The 16,210-nt window shown below is 52.4% G+C and overlaps 5 protein-coding genes across 5 annotated transcripts; 2 read left to right on the forward strand and 3 right to left on the reverse strand.

The window, feature by feature from the left end:
• Nucleotides 1-983: 983 nt before the first annotated feature.
• On the forward strand, nucleotides 984-2,657 carry CTRU02_201869 (LPXTG-domain-containing protein; the record flags this gene model as incomplete). Its single annotated transcript, XM_036725224.1, has 3 exons — nucleotides 984-1,266; nucleotides 1,329-1,580; nucleotides 1,633-2,657. The coding sequence occupies 3 exons, from the start codon at nucleotides 984-986 to the stop codon at nucleotides 2,655-2,657; spliced, it is 1,560 nt and encodes a 519-aa protein (XP_036582902.1).
• A 479-nt stretch (nucleotides 2,658-3,136) lies between these two features.
• On the reverse strand, nucleotides 3,137-7,641 carry CTRU02_201870 (80 kD MCM3-associated protein (GANP/Nin1/mts3/eIF-3 p25 family protein); the record flags this gene model as incomplete). The annotated part of the gene is made up of 2 exons (XM_070203941.1): nucleotides 3,137-5,301; nucleotides 5,628-7,641. The coding sequence occupies 2 exons, from the start codon at nucleotides 7,639-7,641 to the stop codon at nucleotides 3,137-3,139; spliced, it is 4,179 nt and encodes a 1,392-aa protein (XP_070062523.1).
• Nucleotides 7,642-8,157: 516 nt separating this feature from the next.
• CTRU02_201871 (Protein LTV1) lies at nucleotides 8,158-9,463 on the reverse strand (the record flags this gene model as incomplete). The annotated part of the gene is made up of 2 exons (XM_070203942.1): nucleotides 8,158-9,388; nucleotides 9,444-9,463. The coding sequence occupies 2 exons, from the start codon at nucleotides 9,461-9,463 to the stop codon at nucleotides 8,158-8,160; spliced, it is 1,251 nt and encodes a 416-aa protein (XP_070062524.1).
• A 169-nt stretch (nucleotides 9,464-9,632) lies between these two features.
• CTRU02_201872 (ribosome biogenesis gtpase) lies at nucleotides 9,633-11,891 on the forward strand (the record flags this gene model as incomplete). The annotated part of the gene is made up of 3 exons (XM_036725226.2): nucleotides 9,633-9,965; nucleotides 10,021-10,906; nucleotides 10,963-11,891. Coding segments are annotated over 3 exons (2,148 nt in total), but the record flags the coding sequence as incomplete, so codon positions are not given.
• Nucleotides 11,892-12,358: 467 nt separating this feature from the next.
• On the reverse strand, nucleotides 12,359-15,909 carry CTRU02_201873 (topoisomerase 1-associated factor 1 (timeless protein); the record flags this gene model as incomplete). Its single annotated transcript, XM_036725227.1, has 3 exons — nucleotides 12,359-13,350; nucleotides 13,403-15,779; nucleotides 15,835-15,909. The coding sequence occupies 3 exons, from the start codon at nucleotides 15,907-15,909 to the stop codon at nucleotides 12,359-12,361; spliced, it is 3,444 nt and encodes a 1,147-aa protein (XP_036582905.1).
• Between the last annotated feature and the right edge of the window lie 301 nt (nucleotides 15,910-16,210).

Here is a 16,210-nt window from a genome sequence, read left to right on the forward strand (position 1 = left end):
CCTAACCAACCAACCATCAAGCCAGCATCACCATCAAACGCTGCCTTCCAATTGGCCCCTTTGCTCACTAACCCACCAGTCCCATCTGGCAGCCGCCGCTGTCATCACAGACTCTGCATCCGCCAGCGCGCCAGGCAGACCCGGAAAGACACAGAAGTCTGTGTAGGAAGCACGCTATTGAATGCCGCCACTACCCCATCTGGCGAGCACGGCGCATGCGAGCCCCAGTCGGGCTTCTGCTAGCTGTCTGTACCTGAGAGGTTGCAACGCACCACCGATATCCTGCAGGTGCCGAGACTCTGGCGCTTGTATCGGTGATATGTGCTGTTCGTCAGCCGAGCAGAACAGCAGAATCACAGCAGACAAGATCCGTCACCTTGGCAAGCGACGTTTGCTATGCTGACCTTTAGACCCGTCCACTTGTTTGTCCTTTTCACAGGAAAGTTATGTTCGTAGCTCATTGGCCCGTCCAGGTCGACATCACCACACCCTCTGCCGATGATGGCGCACTCGTTCCACCGGGTCGAGGAGATGGGCGGCAGCGCCACAGACCCAGTCCCGGCTTTCTCGTTTGTATCTGGCTGCGTTGATGAGGCCTTGTTCTTCCCCGTACATTCGGAATATTGCCTATAGGTCTGCATCGTGCGTCCTGCGGGCGGCTTGAGACCATCACCTTGCCATTCATCTGTTCCTGCAGACGTCCCCTGTCGCGATTGTGTGTGACCAACTCGGCCGGGAACTATATCACGTTCTCGGGCCCAGACCCCAAGACCTCGCGGAAACTTCGTTCGTCTCTCGTGTATGTTTGTTTGTGTGCGTGTGTGTTCTATGCCGGCGTACAGTTGAGCGTTACCTAATGTCACGTTGTTAAGATACCACTCCTTTGCCTTCTTTTATTCATTGTAATCTGCGAGGCCTGGAGTCTTGCAACCTTCTCTGTTAATCAACACTCGTTTGGATCTTCTTCGAGGCGACGACTCACAATGGCCGCCCGATCCGCCCTCGTCCTCCTTACCACACTCATCCCGTCGTATGTCTCGGGTCTACAGGTCACTCCGGACTCGCCATGCGCGTCCTTTTGCCTTGACTCGAATGACCTTGACTACTCGGACCCAAACTCGTCAAATACGAGGAACAAGGACATAACTTGCGTGGACGGCAAGTACCAGACCGAGCCCCCGGGACGCAAGTTCCAGCAATGCGTTAGTTGTTTGCAGGACAGCAACTATGTCAAGGGCAATGAGAACGACCAGTCTTGGTTCCTGTGTAAGTCGGCATTTTGTTATATCATGACAGTCTTTGGCTTCGGGGCTCATTGTACGGTCCAGATAACATGAGATACTCCTTCGACTACTGCATCTTTGGATACCCGAACGCCACTGGCGTGGGTTCCAACCCGTGCATGACGTCCACCGCGTGTGGTGGTCTCGAAGCTGCACTCATCGATGGTGAGCTGGATCCGACAAAGTCAGGGCAGTTCTCGTACTGCGATGCGGACGGCGGTTCCATGCTCGGCTCCGCATACGACAAGTGCCTGTCCTGCGTCAGGGCCGGCGGCGAGCACTACTACCTGGCAAACTGTACGTTATCACGCTTCTAGACGCTCAAGTCGCATCCTCTAACAGCCGTCAGATCTGGTTGCCCTTGAGGCAGGCTGCCGACAAAGACCAGACCCAGGCAAGGTCATTGGCCTCAACCAGACCGTCTTCACAAAAGGCGTCATCACAGCAGTCAACCCTATAGACCAAGCCAAAGACTCCAAAGATGACAAGCCAAGCCTCCCCATGACAGCCATTGTAGGAATCGTTGTGGGAGTGGTAGTCGCGCTTCTATTAGCGGCCGGCTGTATCTTCATCCAGTACCGCAAGCGCAGGGCGAGGGCAGGAAGGGGCATCAACCCCGAACTCTCACGGAGGGCAAAGGGTCACCGTCCAGCCTCCTCGCTATCTTTCCGGTGTCAGACACATCTCACACCAAAAACACCCAACTTCTTCCCCATCGAAGAGGGTGAAGAAGTACGCAGCGAAAAGGGTCGCGTCCAGCAGCAGCAGCAGCAGCAGCAGCAACACCAGGACATGTCCAGCACCTCTGCGACGGCGGATCCCTGGATATCGCACAATGCAATCTACTCATTCCGAAGCTCCAGCCCTACACCACTCACAGATAAAAAGGGCCTACACAAAGACGCCGTGCCCCTAGCGAACATCAAAACAAGCCTCCCCATCATGCCCCTGAAAGCTCACTCTCCACGACACAACATGTCCCCCCAGGAAGACTACACCCCGAGCTCCACGACCTCAGCAGCCCCCCTCCTCCCGCTGAGACCCTACGTGCCCTCCGAACACGGCATGTCAACCCCGTCAATGGGCCACGCCGCCGCTTTCAGCCCAGCGACCATGACGACGTATTCATCCCCTACGTCAGGGAACACTGCCAGTCCGCTCCTGAGCCAGGCCGGCTGGCCCGCGCCTGCACGGAACATTGCGACGATAGACTCGCTGCCGGCCACGGAGCCGACGAGGACGATCCCCGTCATCATGAGGGACCTGGCGCGGCCGCTGCCGAAGAGGGTTACGTCCCTCGGCGACGGAAGTCCAGTAGAGAGCCAAAAGATTCAGACGTCGTTTCCGCCGCCGCCGCCGCATAAGAAAAGATAGCATATTTGAGATCTCGAGGTGTTTTTTTTTTTTTTTTTCTCGTTTCATCTCGAAGCGAGAAGGCGTTAAGGGGAGATACAAAGTGGGCGGGACGGGAGTCAGTTCATCATTGGCAGTATGGCAAGTCAAATATTTAAGTTATACCAATCATCACTTGGTCAATCAATAATGAGAAGCATGTAATTGCACATTCAAATGGAAACCATTTCCCTTCGCCCCTGCGTCAAACACTTGAGATAAACACTCCCTTTTCATAAATCTTGTACACGGTGAAAAAAGAAAAGGCCTACATTCACCCGTCATTTGGAAGGACAATCCAAAACCAGTCTCTTCTTTCTAGGGTATTTTAAAGCCCGTGATTTGTTACCTGGAAAGCAATAAAATGAAAACATGACTTGTAAACAACCCAAACCAGCCGCACGCACTCCAAAGAAAAGATAAAGCCCTTGAACGCCTTTGCGCTTATGCATTGCACCGCTTCACTGACGTCCTCCTCCTCCTCCTCCTCCTTTGCTCCACGGCGAGCTGGCCCTGCTCGTTTCCTCCGCCTGCATCATCTCGTTCTGTTCCCTGAACCATTCCGCCCCTTCGTCAAGATCCACCCTCGAACTCCGTAACGACTCCAGATTCTCCCTTGCCTCGCGCAGTATCCGCTCAATGTCGGCGTTGCTAGATGGTCTCTTTTTTACACGCGTCTCTTCTGCTACCGTCGCCTCCTTGTCGTCGTCCAGGGACCGCTTCCTCTTGCTAAGCGGAGATGTCCCGTTCGCTTGTGTGGCTGCACCGCTGCTGCCGTTCAGCGACTGCGAGAAGCGGAGGCGTGCCTCGGCTGCGTGATTGAGATCCGCAGACACGCTTCGGCTCCGTCGCTCGGTACCGTCCAGTCCAAAGGAGCCGAGGCCAGAGTACCGCTTGCCGTTGTACCGCATTTCGTTTGCGATTGCTTCCGGAAGCGCAGACCCGTCCGGCATCGTCACCAATCCCATGGCCTTCAGACGCCAGCGGTCAGACACCTTGCTGACGCGCTTTTGTGGTGATTCAGACGGAGTGAACCGCGAGGATGATGAATGCGCTGACATGGGCGGCAGAGACCTGCGAAAGTTGCTGCTCCGGCTGCTAAATTCCTCCCGCAGAGCTCGCGTCTTCGCACCACACGGCTTGGCTGCCGAAACAGACTGCGACAAGCTCTTTGAAGATCTTGATGGAGGCGGCGAAGATGTCTCAAGCGTTTGGGTAATCGAAGGCGCTTGTATGACGTTATCGATCGCTGCGCGCTCGTTTGCGACTCCAGAAAGGATGCCCGTTGCGAACAGAGCTTCTGCCTCAGCCTGGAGGTCTTCTTGTGGCTCGTTGCCCTTTTTGAGCTGCAGTATTTCCCGCAGCTCCTCGACCGGGTCGACACCATTCTTCTCCAAAGCCTTTCGTCGCGCTTCAGCGACTCGAGCGGCCTTCTTCCTCTTCTTTGTTTCCTCCTCTCGCATTTCCATCTGAGCTTTCCTATATTCTTCTCTCTCTTGTCGACGGAGCTTGCTAAGCCGAAGTTCCCGCGCAACCTTCTTCCAGCGGTAAAAGTATTTAAGGGAGAGGTTGTAAACCTGAAATTTCCGTGCCTCCGCCAAGTCTCTTTCCTCCTCTTCTTTGCGTTTCCTTTCCTCCTCCTCTTTATGGTATTGGTCAAAGGCATTGGAGACGATTTGCTCAACAATGAACTTTTCAAATTCGTGTATCAACCCGTTGTCCCCCGTAACATACCATTTAGCAAAGTCTCCCATAACATCTTGCTTGGGGCGTTGTTCATGTACTGGAGCTTTAGGGGGATGTGTTGGAGCAAATGTCAAGCCTGCTGCTGGAGCTGTGGTGGCAGCGCCAGGGAGAGGACTCGGTTGGCTTGCAGGCATTGGCTTTGAGACTGGGGGCGCATTACTTGGCTGAAATGAGAACGATGGCAACGCAGACTGACCCGGAAGCGTCTCGGAGCTCGGAGCTTGACGGGGTGGTTCTGGTGATGCCAAGGCGCTGAAGGGACTTTGCACAGCAGTTGACTTTGGCTCTTCAATCTTCGGGGGTGCTGAGATCTGCGCGCCTGGAGCGGATGCGAGAGGTTGTCCCGTTTCAGCCGGCTTAGTAGGTGGTGGGAATGATGTGCTAGAGAAAGGGGACGAGGCCGGGGCCGTGCCAGTTGTGCTCCCCGCAAATGGACTTGGTGGTTTTGAAGCACTGGCTGCACCTGACAGGGGAAATTGTGGTGTTGGGGGTGTGACAGTAATCGCCGGCGAAAAGGCATTACTAGGTGGTGCTGCCGGCTTCGGCTGGGCAGCCTGACTGTTGTCCTGACTCTTCTGCTGCGTGCTGGGTCCAAAGGCTGGAGATGCAAAAGACGAAAGACCGGGCTCGGGCGTTTTTGTAGCCCCGTTCGGCTGGGTTGCTGATGCGAATGGGCTGCCACTTACGGGAGCATTGTTGCTAGCTTGGCTAAAGGGGCTAGGATTCGCAGAGAACGGATTTGAAGCAGGCATTGTTGCTGTTGACGCAGCTGCTTGGTTTGTTGTAAAAGAATTCCCTGGTCCAAAAGAGGGCTTCGAAGCAGAGAAGGGGTTATTGAATGGGCTTGAAGGTACAGCACCAGTTTTGGGGCCATCGGGTGCTATGCGAGGTTAGCTTGTATCCATATGATGAGTTTATACCCCTAGCTTGAGCTAGATTTGCCAATGGTGATGGTATGCCAACCAAGTATTCTTCCTTTTGCTTATACCAACCGAAGTACCTTGCACAGCGCGGTATTATAGCGATCAGACCAAAGAATCGATTTGTTCTGCGATGCTCGCATTTGTTGCTGCGGTATCTACAGGTGGCTGAAGAGGAGTGCTTGGAGGCTGAAGATAACAAGTCGTGAAAGGTGAGGCAGAGGTATGCCGAAGGGGTATAATGAGACAAGGCAGCAGTGTAAATATTGGTAAGAGAGTCCTTTACCTTTGTCGAATGTTGGCATTCCCGTTAGGTTCGTAGATGTAGTTCCTTGGGAAGACGCGAAAGGGGACTTGAAAGCCCCGTTGCTAGTCGATGTGGAGTCCGTCCCAAAGGGCGTATGGTTCTGAGGAGGCTTGAATGTCGTAGTGTTGCTAGTAAACCCATTGTTGCTGGATGCAAAAGGGGTTTTATCGATCTTCGATGATTCGTCTGGGATAGTGCTGTGAATGACGTCCGAAAGGCTACGGGACCCGCGCTTCCTTTCCACTAGCTCTCGGGAAAAGCTATGATGAATTCTGGGCCATGTTAAGCGGTTTGAGGTGTCCAGGTATTTGATCAGCTCGCCAGATGGGGATTCTCCATCGACAAAGGCCAGCCCGTGCTGTTCGGCGAATTCGATAGCCTGGGATTCCGTGTCGAAATGAAGGAATCGATTCAGTATAGAGGGTGTAATATCTTTCGCTCCGTTTCGTGGCCTGGTGTATGCCTTTTTTAAAGAACGGAGGGCCGAGCGACGCAATTGGCCCATATGAATCTCCGCAAAACAGGCCATTGTGTAGGACACCTGGCGGCTCTCAACAATCTTAAAGTAGGTTCGGTGCGCACCCGAGATGGCCATAGACGGTCCAGAACCCAAGGGGCCATGGAAGTCGACAGCGCTCTGCAAACTCTCAACGAGGGACACGGCTGTCCTGATTTCGTCGGAGTCTGCCCAAAATCGAGAATCTCCCCACTCCTTTTGGACATCGTCGAGAATGTTCGGCTTATTCGCACTAAAGAGTAGGTGATATGCTCTAAATTCTGCTTCGTTTTCGCAAATGACGTCGTGTGGTTTGCAATCGTCGTAAGCAAACATGAGCGAGAGCAAAGACTTGCCCAGCTGTTCAATTTCTTGTTGTTCCGAGAAGTCTTCCGGCGTAAACCCTTCTTGAGAGAGCAAGTGCAGAGACGTGACATGAAACCTTGCTATCGTCTCGAGGCAGTACACTTGGTCCTTCATTTCTTCGGGAGTCATCATCGAGTGGAAGATGAAGTCGCGCCGAATCGCACGTGTCCTGTCCCAGAGGAAGCCATGCATCACAGGAAGGCTGTCGTCTGTTTGCAGAAGATCGTCGATGAGGTAGTCAAGCGTTTTTCGGAGTGCCGCAGTTGATCTAACGTCCATCGGCAAGGGAGCTTCCTGCCCAGCTGCAGAACGAGCAAGCTTCTTCACCATCTTTGAGGTTATGGCGAACGTTGTTCGGGGATCTTTCTCTGCGGATTGAACATCGAATTCGGTAATACGCGTGATTTTCTCAAAATCGGGGCACATGGCGTCGCAGATGCCTTTGAATACAAGCGCGTCTTCCAGTCGTTTTGGCTTGTCGGGGTCGTCAATTAAGCCCGCGCGCATTAGAGAGGCTCGCGCGCGGTCGCGATAGGATTTGTATTCTTCCCTAAACTTGGCCATCACGGCCTTTTGCTTGGTGTTTCCTGGATCGGACGGCCATTTTGGCGGCGCTATTCCATCCTTCCTAAGCTGTGCAAGTATCTTCTCGGAGTATGGCGTTCCGTCGCCAGCCGCTTCGCCATTCGCATCGTCGGTTTCGTAATCAGTGGAATCTGTTACCTGACGGAGATCAGTGTTTTGGGAGCCAAAAACACCACGCGAATGTGATGTGTCGAATCCCTTCGCGCCCTTCTTCGCGCCATTTGACCTGGCGCCTGGCGCCTGTGGAGCTTTCTTCTTCCATTCGCCCTGAGTGTTTCCTTTGGTGGTTTTTCGTCGGCGATTGTCATCTGAGCTCGCGCCGTCGAAAGGGTTGACGCCCTTCCGTTTGGTTGAAAGAGTCGTCATCTCGAGAGGTTGAGTCTTGTGGTTGCGCTTCGGCCGCTTCCCATCACCGCCACCAGCCCCATTGAGGCCAAAACCTTGATGACCCGCGTCAGACTGACCTCCAAAGCCACCCGATGTCGATCCTCCAAAAGGTGATGAGGTTCTGTCAGGTCTGCTTGGTGGAAAAGAGACCGACGTCATGTCGAAGTCGCGGCACGAACTTCAAACTGGAAGCGACCAAGCACACGATATTGAAGTGGAGAACTGGGATGGAGCTGGCCTGCGTTTACCGCGTGTTTTTTCTGCGCGCTTAACTATTGGCGCGACCAGCCCCGCAAATTCCAATGAGTGGGGTGGGTTTATGGGCTTAGATGCACACCCTCGAACAGAAGCACCTTGAGAGAACGAGCACAAAATGATGGATTGAGATGAGTAAATGTGCCTCAACCCACATGTAGAAATTGAATATTTCTGTTCGTTTATCTGACTTGAGCAGATGAGAAATCTGTCTTTAATGTAGTCACGATACGCAAGCGAGTTGTAATTAGATAACGGTGAAACGGGAAAAATCAAAATCAAAAGTCGTTGTAGAACTGTCGTTTGCTCATTATTAAACCATCCCATGCAGTTTTTCTGACATAAAATGAAGGGTATCTCAGTCTCTAGCATCTAGATGGCGCCGAATGCCTCAGATATCTAGACCTCAGCCCTGCTCACTTAAAAACCCCTAGACCTAAGACGGGCTGGACCAAGCCCCTTCCTAATCTCATCCAACTGCTCAAGACCAGTCTGCGCCTTATTCTTCTTGTTCGTCCTCTTTCCTGGCTTGGTATAGCTACCCAAGAAGTCATCCATGATGCTGTCGAAGTCACCTCTAGTAGGCCCTGTCACGCTGGACGCCGTTGACACTTCCGAGACGGAGGCCATGTCGTCACCCATCTCGCTTGTGTATTCCTCCTCAATTTTGTCGAATCGGGCATCCAGAAGTGTAAGCTGTTCCGTTCTGACCATGGATGATGAGGTCATCGAATAGGTGGATGGGTTAGTGAGGGCACCCTTTCTCTTCTTCTTCCGGCCGCCCATAGTCGTTGTGGTCCAAATGGAAGACTGCAACTCAGACGGAGCAGCCTTGGCTTGGGGCTTTCCACCCTTTTGATCCTTTTTGAACTGCTTGAAGTCCTCAAGCCAGTCTTCGTTCTGGTGTTCTGGCAGCGCTTCTCCTTCAACGGCAACAACAGGGACTAGCTGAGGCGCGGCGTCGCCCTTGTATTCTTTGCTCGGCTTAGCCGTAGCATCCGATTCCCAGCCGTCATCTTCGTCGTCATAGTCATACTGTTCCTCGAATTCATACTCGTCAATCTCCCGCGAATCCTTGGCCAGCTGCTGGAAAATGTCGTCGTCCTCATCTACATACGCCTCGTCCTCCAATGCTTCCAGCACTTCCCGCAACCGAGGGTCCATATCAGGCTGGAATCCTGCAATCGCATCAGGAATATCCTGCTGGGATTGGTAGGTTGTCCGCTGTAGGTTCTTGGATGGCAGAACAGACTCGTCCAAAAGGGCCTCGCTCTTGTGTTCCAAATCCATCTGACGCAAGGCATCCTCAAGGGACTGCTGTTGCTTGGCCTTGCCCTTGTTTGCGGTCGCCGAAGCCTCAACCCAGACAGCTTCGCTGCCGCCCTGGTTCAGATCACGAAGATGCTGCATGTAGTCATACTCGGTGTCATCGTAGTAAACGCCATACTCTGCAGCCTCTCCTTCGTTTTCTCGGATGCTCGCAGCGTCAGATCCCAAATCGGAAGCAAGATCGCTCAAGTGCTTTCCCTTATTCGAACCTCCCTTCTGGGAGACCGGGTTGAGCACCATGGAAGGCGCATTTTCGTCGTGGATGAGCGGGTCATTTTGCGGACGGTGGACGAGAGTGAAATGCTGCGCATTCTTCTTGTCGCTAGGAGAAACAGTCAGTTGCAGGCGCAAGGTGTTAATGAGCGGCAAAAACTTACATCCACTTTCCTCTCGCCATATTGTCTGATTTATGTCCTTCAAGGCAAGGGGCGTTATAGTACTGTATTTGGGTTCAGTGCCGCAAAGACTTCGATGTGTGGGACGAACGGACTCACCCCTCGGTCGCATGCGCACCTTAGTGGCGGTGGGGAGGTTTTTTTTTTTACCCTTTTCTTATCTTATCGATAAGAACCGAAACAGGGTTTTCTCACCTGCAGCGGGGGGAACTTTTTGCCCCGCGACGTCCATTAATCAGCGGGGCACTGCCATTCTCTTCAAGCCGCTTGCGACGGCTCCCACTTCAACTATTACTCATTTTCAAGTCGCTCTTGCGAGCATTTTCTTTCTTCTACAGCAAGACTTTGAAGCAAGATAATACCGCCAAAATGGTGCATGCAAAGTCGAAAAACACCGTCGGTCTGGGCAATGCCCTTATGAATGACCGTTTCGGCAAGGGCCGCGGTTCCGACAGAAAGAAGGCTTCCACCATCACAAGAGTGAACCACGCCACCGGAGAAGAAGTAATATTGCAGTCAGATACTACGCGACATCAAAACATTGCTAACCATGGATTAGTACTTGACGAACGAACGACAGGAGGCAGCATGGGTCAAAATGCGATCGGTGACGGAGCAAGGTGCTCTCGACGAATTCCTTGCGACAGCGGAGTTGGCTGGAACAGACTTCACCGCTGAAAAGATGAACAACATCAAAATTATCCACACCGACCAGAAGAACCCCTATCTTCTATCTTCAGCGGAGGAGAGAGCCGTCGTTGGCAAGCAAAAGGCCCACAAGGGACGCCTGACGGTACCGAGAAGACCGAAGTGGGATGCGTCTACCACCCGTGAGGAACTGGACCGACGGGAGAGGGACAGCTTTTTAGACTGGCGTCGCGGACTTGCAGAACTTCAGGAAAACAACGACCTGTTGATGACACCGTTCGAGCGGAACCTCGAAGTTTGGAGGCAGTTGTGGCGTGTTATTGAGAGATCGGACTTGGTTGTTCAGATCGTCGACGCCCGAAACCCGTTGCTCTTTAGATCCGAAGATTTGGAATCCTACGTGAAGGATATCGACCCCAAAAAGGAGAACCTTCTTCTTATCAACAAGGCTGATATGTTGACGCTTAACCAACGGAAAATGTGGGCGAAGTACCTCCAGGAGAACCGCATCGCCTACAAGTTCTTCTCCGCTTTCCTTGCAAAACAGCTTCAGGAGTCCATGGAGAGCGATGAAGAGGAGTCGGAATCGGAGGAGCCCAAGGCTGGTAGCAGCTCACAAGCGCAGGCAGCTGCGGAAAAGGAGGGAGCCCAAGAGACAGAACCAGAGAGCGAGGATGGTGAAGAAGGCGGCGCAACTACCACACAACCAGAGGCCGATCTTGATGACGAGGCCACAAGAATTTTGACAGTGGAGGAGCTGGAGGACATTTTCCTCAGCCACGCTCCCGAGAATGCCGGTACGTTGGCGAACAAGTCTAAACGGAGAATATCAAAGCTAATGACTCAATTCCAGAACCTGGCCACAAGTTGCAGATCGGCCTTGTCGGATACCCTAACGTCGGAAAGTCCTCAACCATCAACGCCCTGATTGGTGCCAAGAAGGTATCCGTCTCGTCGACACCAGGAAAAACGAAGCATTTCCAGACCATTCATCTCAGCGAGAATGTGGTGTTGTGCGATTGTCCTGGTCTTGTGTTCCCTAACTTCGCAAGCACCAAGGCGGACCTCGTTTGCAACGGCGTCCTGCCTATTGACCAATTGCGTGAATTCACTGGCCCTTCAGGCCTGGTCGCCCGCAGAATACCCAAGCCGTTCCTCGAGGCAGTCTATGGTATTAACATCAAGACTCGCGCGATGGAGGAGGGTGGTACCGGCATCCCTAGTGCGCAAGAGTTGCTTGCCGCGTATGCCAAGGCTAGAGGTTTCACGACCCAAGGACTTGGTCAGCCTGATGAGTCAAGAGCGTCCCGTTACATCCTCAAGGATTACGTTAACGGCAAGCTGCTGTACTGTGAGCCGCCACCCAACACTATCGACGGACCAGAGTTCAACAGTGAGCTGTACGATGCGGCTCATCTGCCAGAGAAGCGACGTGCAGCGCTAGCGGCATCTCTTGATACCATGTCGCTCGTAGGCGATGACATCTCCATCGCGCCGTCTGACCTCGCAGTTCTCCCCGCCGGCCCCAAATCCAAAAAGATTGACAAGGGCTTTTTCGGAGGCAATGCCAGCGGTGCCGGTCACTACAAGATGCCTTTTAGCCACAAGTACACTGAACAGGGACAGAAGCATCTGAGTGGAAGGAAGGCTCGGGCGATGATTGCTCTGGAGAATGGCATCGACCCCAAAGATGTGCAGTTGTCTGCTGGCAAGAAGCACTTCAAGGGTGGTGCGAAGACGAGGAAGGGCAAGCGCCGTGCTGGTGCGGATGATGATGAATAGATACCAATCAAGACGCTGCAATGATTTTGCGTTCAAAAACGATTTAAGACTGCCTTTTCTGGGCCTTGATGAAGTTGTGTCACTTGATGAAAATGTCCTGGTAAGGGAAGTATTTTATTCACTTGCCTTTGGAGCGTGAAACAATCACTAGATATCAACCGCAGCCTTCCATTTAGTACCGCGCATGACGCACAATACAGGCTCCGGAAAAAACAACTCGAACAAACTGGAAATTCTTTATCCATATATCAAACAAGGAAAAGCTTCAATCCAATGGTGGCAAATACTGTAGATACTGCCAAGTCACCAGTAGCAGCTCATGCTTCATGTACTCGGTGTTTACACTCAAAGATGACAGTGGTGAAAACGTAAATCGTGAAATTGATATAGAACCACCCTACGCTATGCATATCGGTCCAACCCGAATCCTGGATACCGACTGATCCAAACGCCAGTTCTGTCCACATTTATTCCTCATCGCTGCTATCCATTACAAAACCACCCCGTGTGCGTTTTCTCGACCTTGCCGTAGGGGCTGGTACATCTTCATCTTCATCACCTTCGGTGTCAGCATCGGTCCCCTTGTCTTCATTATTCCCTTCCTTTGCTGCAGAGGCTGTTGGAGATAAACGTCTTCGCTTTCTTGTACCTTTACTTTGCGAAGAATTTGGGCTTGATGCCGAAGGAGTGTGGTTATTCGCATCATCGGACTCATCTCCACTGCCAGCATCCAATTCCATGCTGGCACTAGGCCGAGTCGATTGTGTGTCTCGGGTCGTAGCCAGAATATCGTCATCGTTATCGTCGCTGTCTGCAAGCAATGCCGCAGCTGTTCGCTTGACCGGGTGAGAAGCCAATACAGTCTCCACGTTGCGAGCCACACGAGAGCGCTGCGCTTCTTCCCGAAGGAAGAATTCGCGGTCGTATTCCTCGTCCGTCTCGTCATCGCTTGCGTGCACGTAGGCCTCGCTCTTGATCTTTCTCGCTTTCTCTCTCTCACGTTCCCTGCGTTTTCTGGCCTTTTCCTCCAATTCCGAGTCATTCGGGGCCTCCCCTTCTTCACTTGCCTTTCTGCGCCGCCTTTTCTTTGGCTTCTTAGCAGGCCCATCGATTGCTTTATGAACTGTCGGTCCAAGGGGCTCAAATAGGAACCCGTCATCAATATCCTCGTCATCGTCATCATACTCGACACGTTTCCGTGGTGCCTTCTTGCGCCGGAGCTGATCTTCAGCGGCACGGCCATCGTCAAACACGGGTGGATTAAACTCGGCCTTGTTGATGAAGTCGATACTCTCACGCAGGTAGTCTGCAGTAATCTGAGAAGGGAAGACCCATAGAGATTGCTGGGTCTCCTCGATGGTTGGGGCGAGTCTTTCCATTCCCACAAGCTTCATTAGAAGACGGAGGTGGGAATTTTTGAACATGGCAGTCTTGCGGGCATCATCGTCTGGGCGTACAGCTAGAAATTGTTAGCAGACCGAGGCAGTGCCAGGTGAAGTAACACAACTTACTGAAAGGGTCGGGCAGGTTAGCCCCGTCATTTGCTAGTGCCTCCTCACTGGGAGTTTCAATGCCCTCAACGGAAGGTATGACTTGGTTAGCTGCCGCCCATGCACGACGTTCGCCTTCAACAGATTCAAGAGTCTTCTTGACCCAAGCAATGTGATCTGATTGGTTTTTATCAAGTAGCACTCCAACAACAATGGCGATTTGCTGGTCTCTCTCCTCTGTAGTCTTAAATTCGAGTTCTGCGGCAGGTTTGGCGTGCGACGAAGAGATGGTCTGTTTTTCGTATCCAAACTCAAGGTAGTGTGCCGTGCTTTGCATCTTGGAGAAGAGCATCTCGATAATAAGCTCAGGTCGCTGCTCAATCTTCCGTACGCATTTTCGGATGATCTGTTTGGACAGCTCTTCCCACTCCTTGAACATACCGGAGCTTTTATCAAGAGGCTCAGGGCCCTTGATCATGTTGTACAGGAGATGTATAATGTCGACGCGGAAAAGCATGACGCTCATTTCTTGCTTGAATGCAATGCGGTAAAAATAGCGATGGGCGCGCTTCAACTGAGAATCATCGAGATCTTTGTAGTATTTTGTAAAAGCAACGAAGGTATCGACAACTCCTTGAGGGGTGAAACGTGAAGTGAATCGATGGAAGTCGAATTTGCGCTCTTTTGATGTCTTTTCAGCGTTGGCTTCATCATTAGCAGATTCATCCCCTTCCTCGTCAATGTTGTCCACGCCAGCAGCGTCCTGGGCGGCCTTCTTCTTCCGCCTTGTCCGCTTGCGAGACCGGACCTGCATATCAACGTTTTGTTTCGAGTACGCCTCCAAAATACGTAGAAAGTGATGCGTAAGTTCTGTCGCAGAATCAAGATACTCAAAGCCTTGGTCCTTGTACTGCCTGACAACATTGGCAACGAGGTCGTGTGTGGAATCTTCGTAGAAGAGACGGCTGAGAATGTTTTCAGCGATTTCCTCGTTGTCTTCGTTACCGGACTCGGCCATCTCCTGGACTGTGAGGAGAATTTGGGTGAAGCATCGCATCGCAGCGGTCAGGGTTGGCCATTCTTTATGCTCCCAGGAATCGTGCATTGTTTTGGTGAGAGTGATGAACATTGCTTGATTCAACACACCAGCCACGAGGTTGAAGCTGCTGACTTCATCGGCAGTACTCGGCTTCTTCGCGTCTTGTTTTCTTTTCCTGCGGACTCTTTCGGCCTCCAAGAACCACGCAACCAAGTACATGAACTGCCTGCGGTGATAGGTCAGAACATGTGATGCCTCGCGGTCCAAGGATTTCCGAACATGCTCGAACAGAGGGTTGAAGCCTGCATCAAGAAAATCTTCAACAAACGTCCGAAGCTGCGCATTCGCTCTGGCATTGAGCTTTACTGGAGCTCCTAGGTCTTTGGGTTCTAGTTCCTCCTTCCTCGCCCTGCGGGCCGGCCTAAATGTTTTGGATTCGTCGAGCTTTTGCTGTCGAGTCGCACTATCGGCAAGTGCGTCCTGGCCAGTTATAGTTGACACTCTTCCATCGTCTCGCTTCATCCAGACCATAGTGCCAAAGCGGTTATGGCGAGTAGGCCCCCTGCGGTTGTATGCATTGTGCATAGCCTTCTCTTTGCTCATCATAGCCGAGAGCTCCTGAGCCTTCGCCTTGTTCAATTGTTGCTCATCCATGAAGAGCTTCTTCACGTTGACCTGTTTGACAAGGTGATAGATAATTTCCATAACGATCACATCCTCGGTTCGAAAATCTTCCCCCATGTTTGAGGCAATCATCAGCAACACCATGAAGATGTCCTGGAAAGAGAATGCGTCTATCGTTGTGGAGCGGGAAACCTGAGTCTCGTCGCCATCGTATTTCACGTTCGGTGGGGGGGCGATCATAGCAATGTTCCGCAGGAAGAAGAGCGCAAGCTTGATAATGCCGTGATCGCGAGGTGTACGGTCACCGATTGTGATTGCCATCGAGGGTAGAGCAACGCGGACTGCAGTATGCAGGATCTGGGCACCGTCAAAGTTGATAATGGCTCGCTTATAAGCTAGCTGTGCCAATTCGAGGACCGGGATATGGCGGTGGTGGTTGTTGGTCATTCGTTCGGGGTCTCGTTCCAGCGGCCAGGTGAGAGGCACCATGATCTCGAAGCACGCAAGTGCGATGCGCGCCCTGAACTTATTATCGGTGGCATTTTCAGGCCAGCCCGCGAGGATGTGGAGGAGGTCGCCGTCAACGAGATTGGCTTCTGAAATGCAGCGGGCAACATCCATACGATTTGTTTTCTCGTCGTAAAATCGAATCCATTTCTTCAAATCGCGGAGGACTTCGATGGCGTCGTCACCGAGCCTGTATTGGCCGTCATCGTCGGCACTGGTACCACCAAGCTATCGCATTGTGAGCAGTTGAAGAGGACGGAGAGAGGGGCCAGCTTCAACTTACGGCAGAAACAAGACTGTTGATGTGCGCCCGAACTTCCGGGTGGACAACATCTGTCGTCCCGTCTGGCAGCTCCATTTTGCTGGCTTGGGCGAGCTCAAGACGATGACAGAGTCGAATTTGGTTGTGGTGTTGACTCCATGCGCAAGCCCCAGTCGACAGCGGTTGAAAGTGCTTAAACTAGATGGGACTAGGACGCGTTGGACGCGTTGAGGCGCGTACCTATTTGACTTGGGGAAAAGTATATGCCCCACTTGCTTCAATGGGTGACTGCGGGTATCGATAAGATTAAGCGATAAGACCAGACTGTGGCGGTGATGGTACCTGAAGAGGCCGAGGTTAGCCGAGGGTCATGAACATGGTCGCGGCATTGAGCCTT

The sequence above is a fragment of the Colletotrichum truncatum genome, assembly GCF_014235925.2.
Source record: "Colletotrichum truncatum strain CMES1059 chromosome Unknown Contig_0001, whole genome shotgun sequence".
Lineage (NCBI taxonomy): Eukaryota > Fungi > Ascomycota > Sordariomycetes > Glomerellales > Glomerellaceae > Colletotrichum > Colletotrichum truncatum.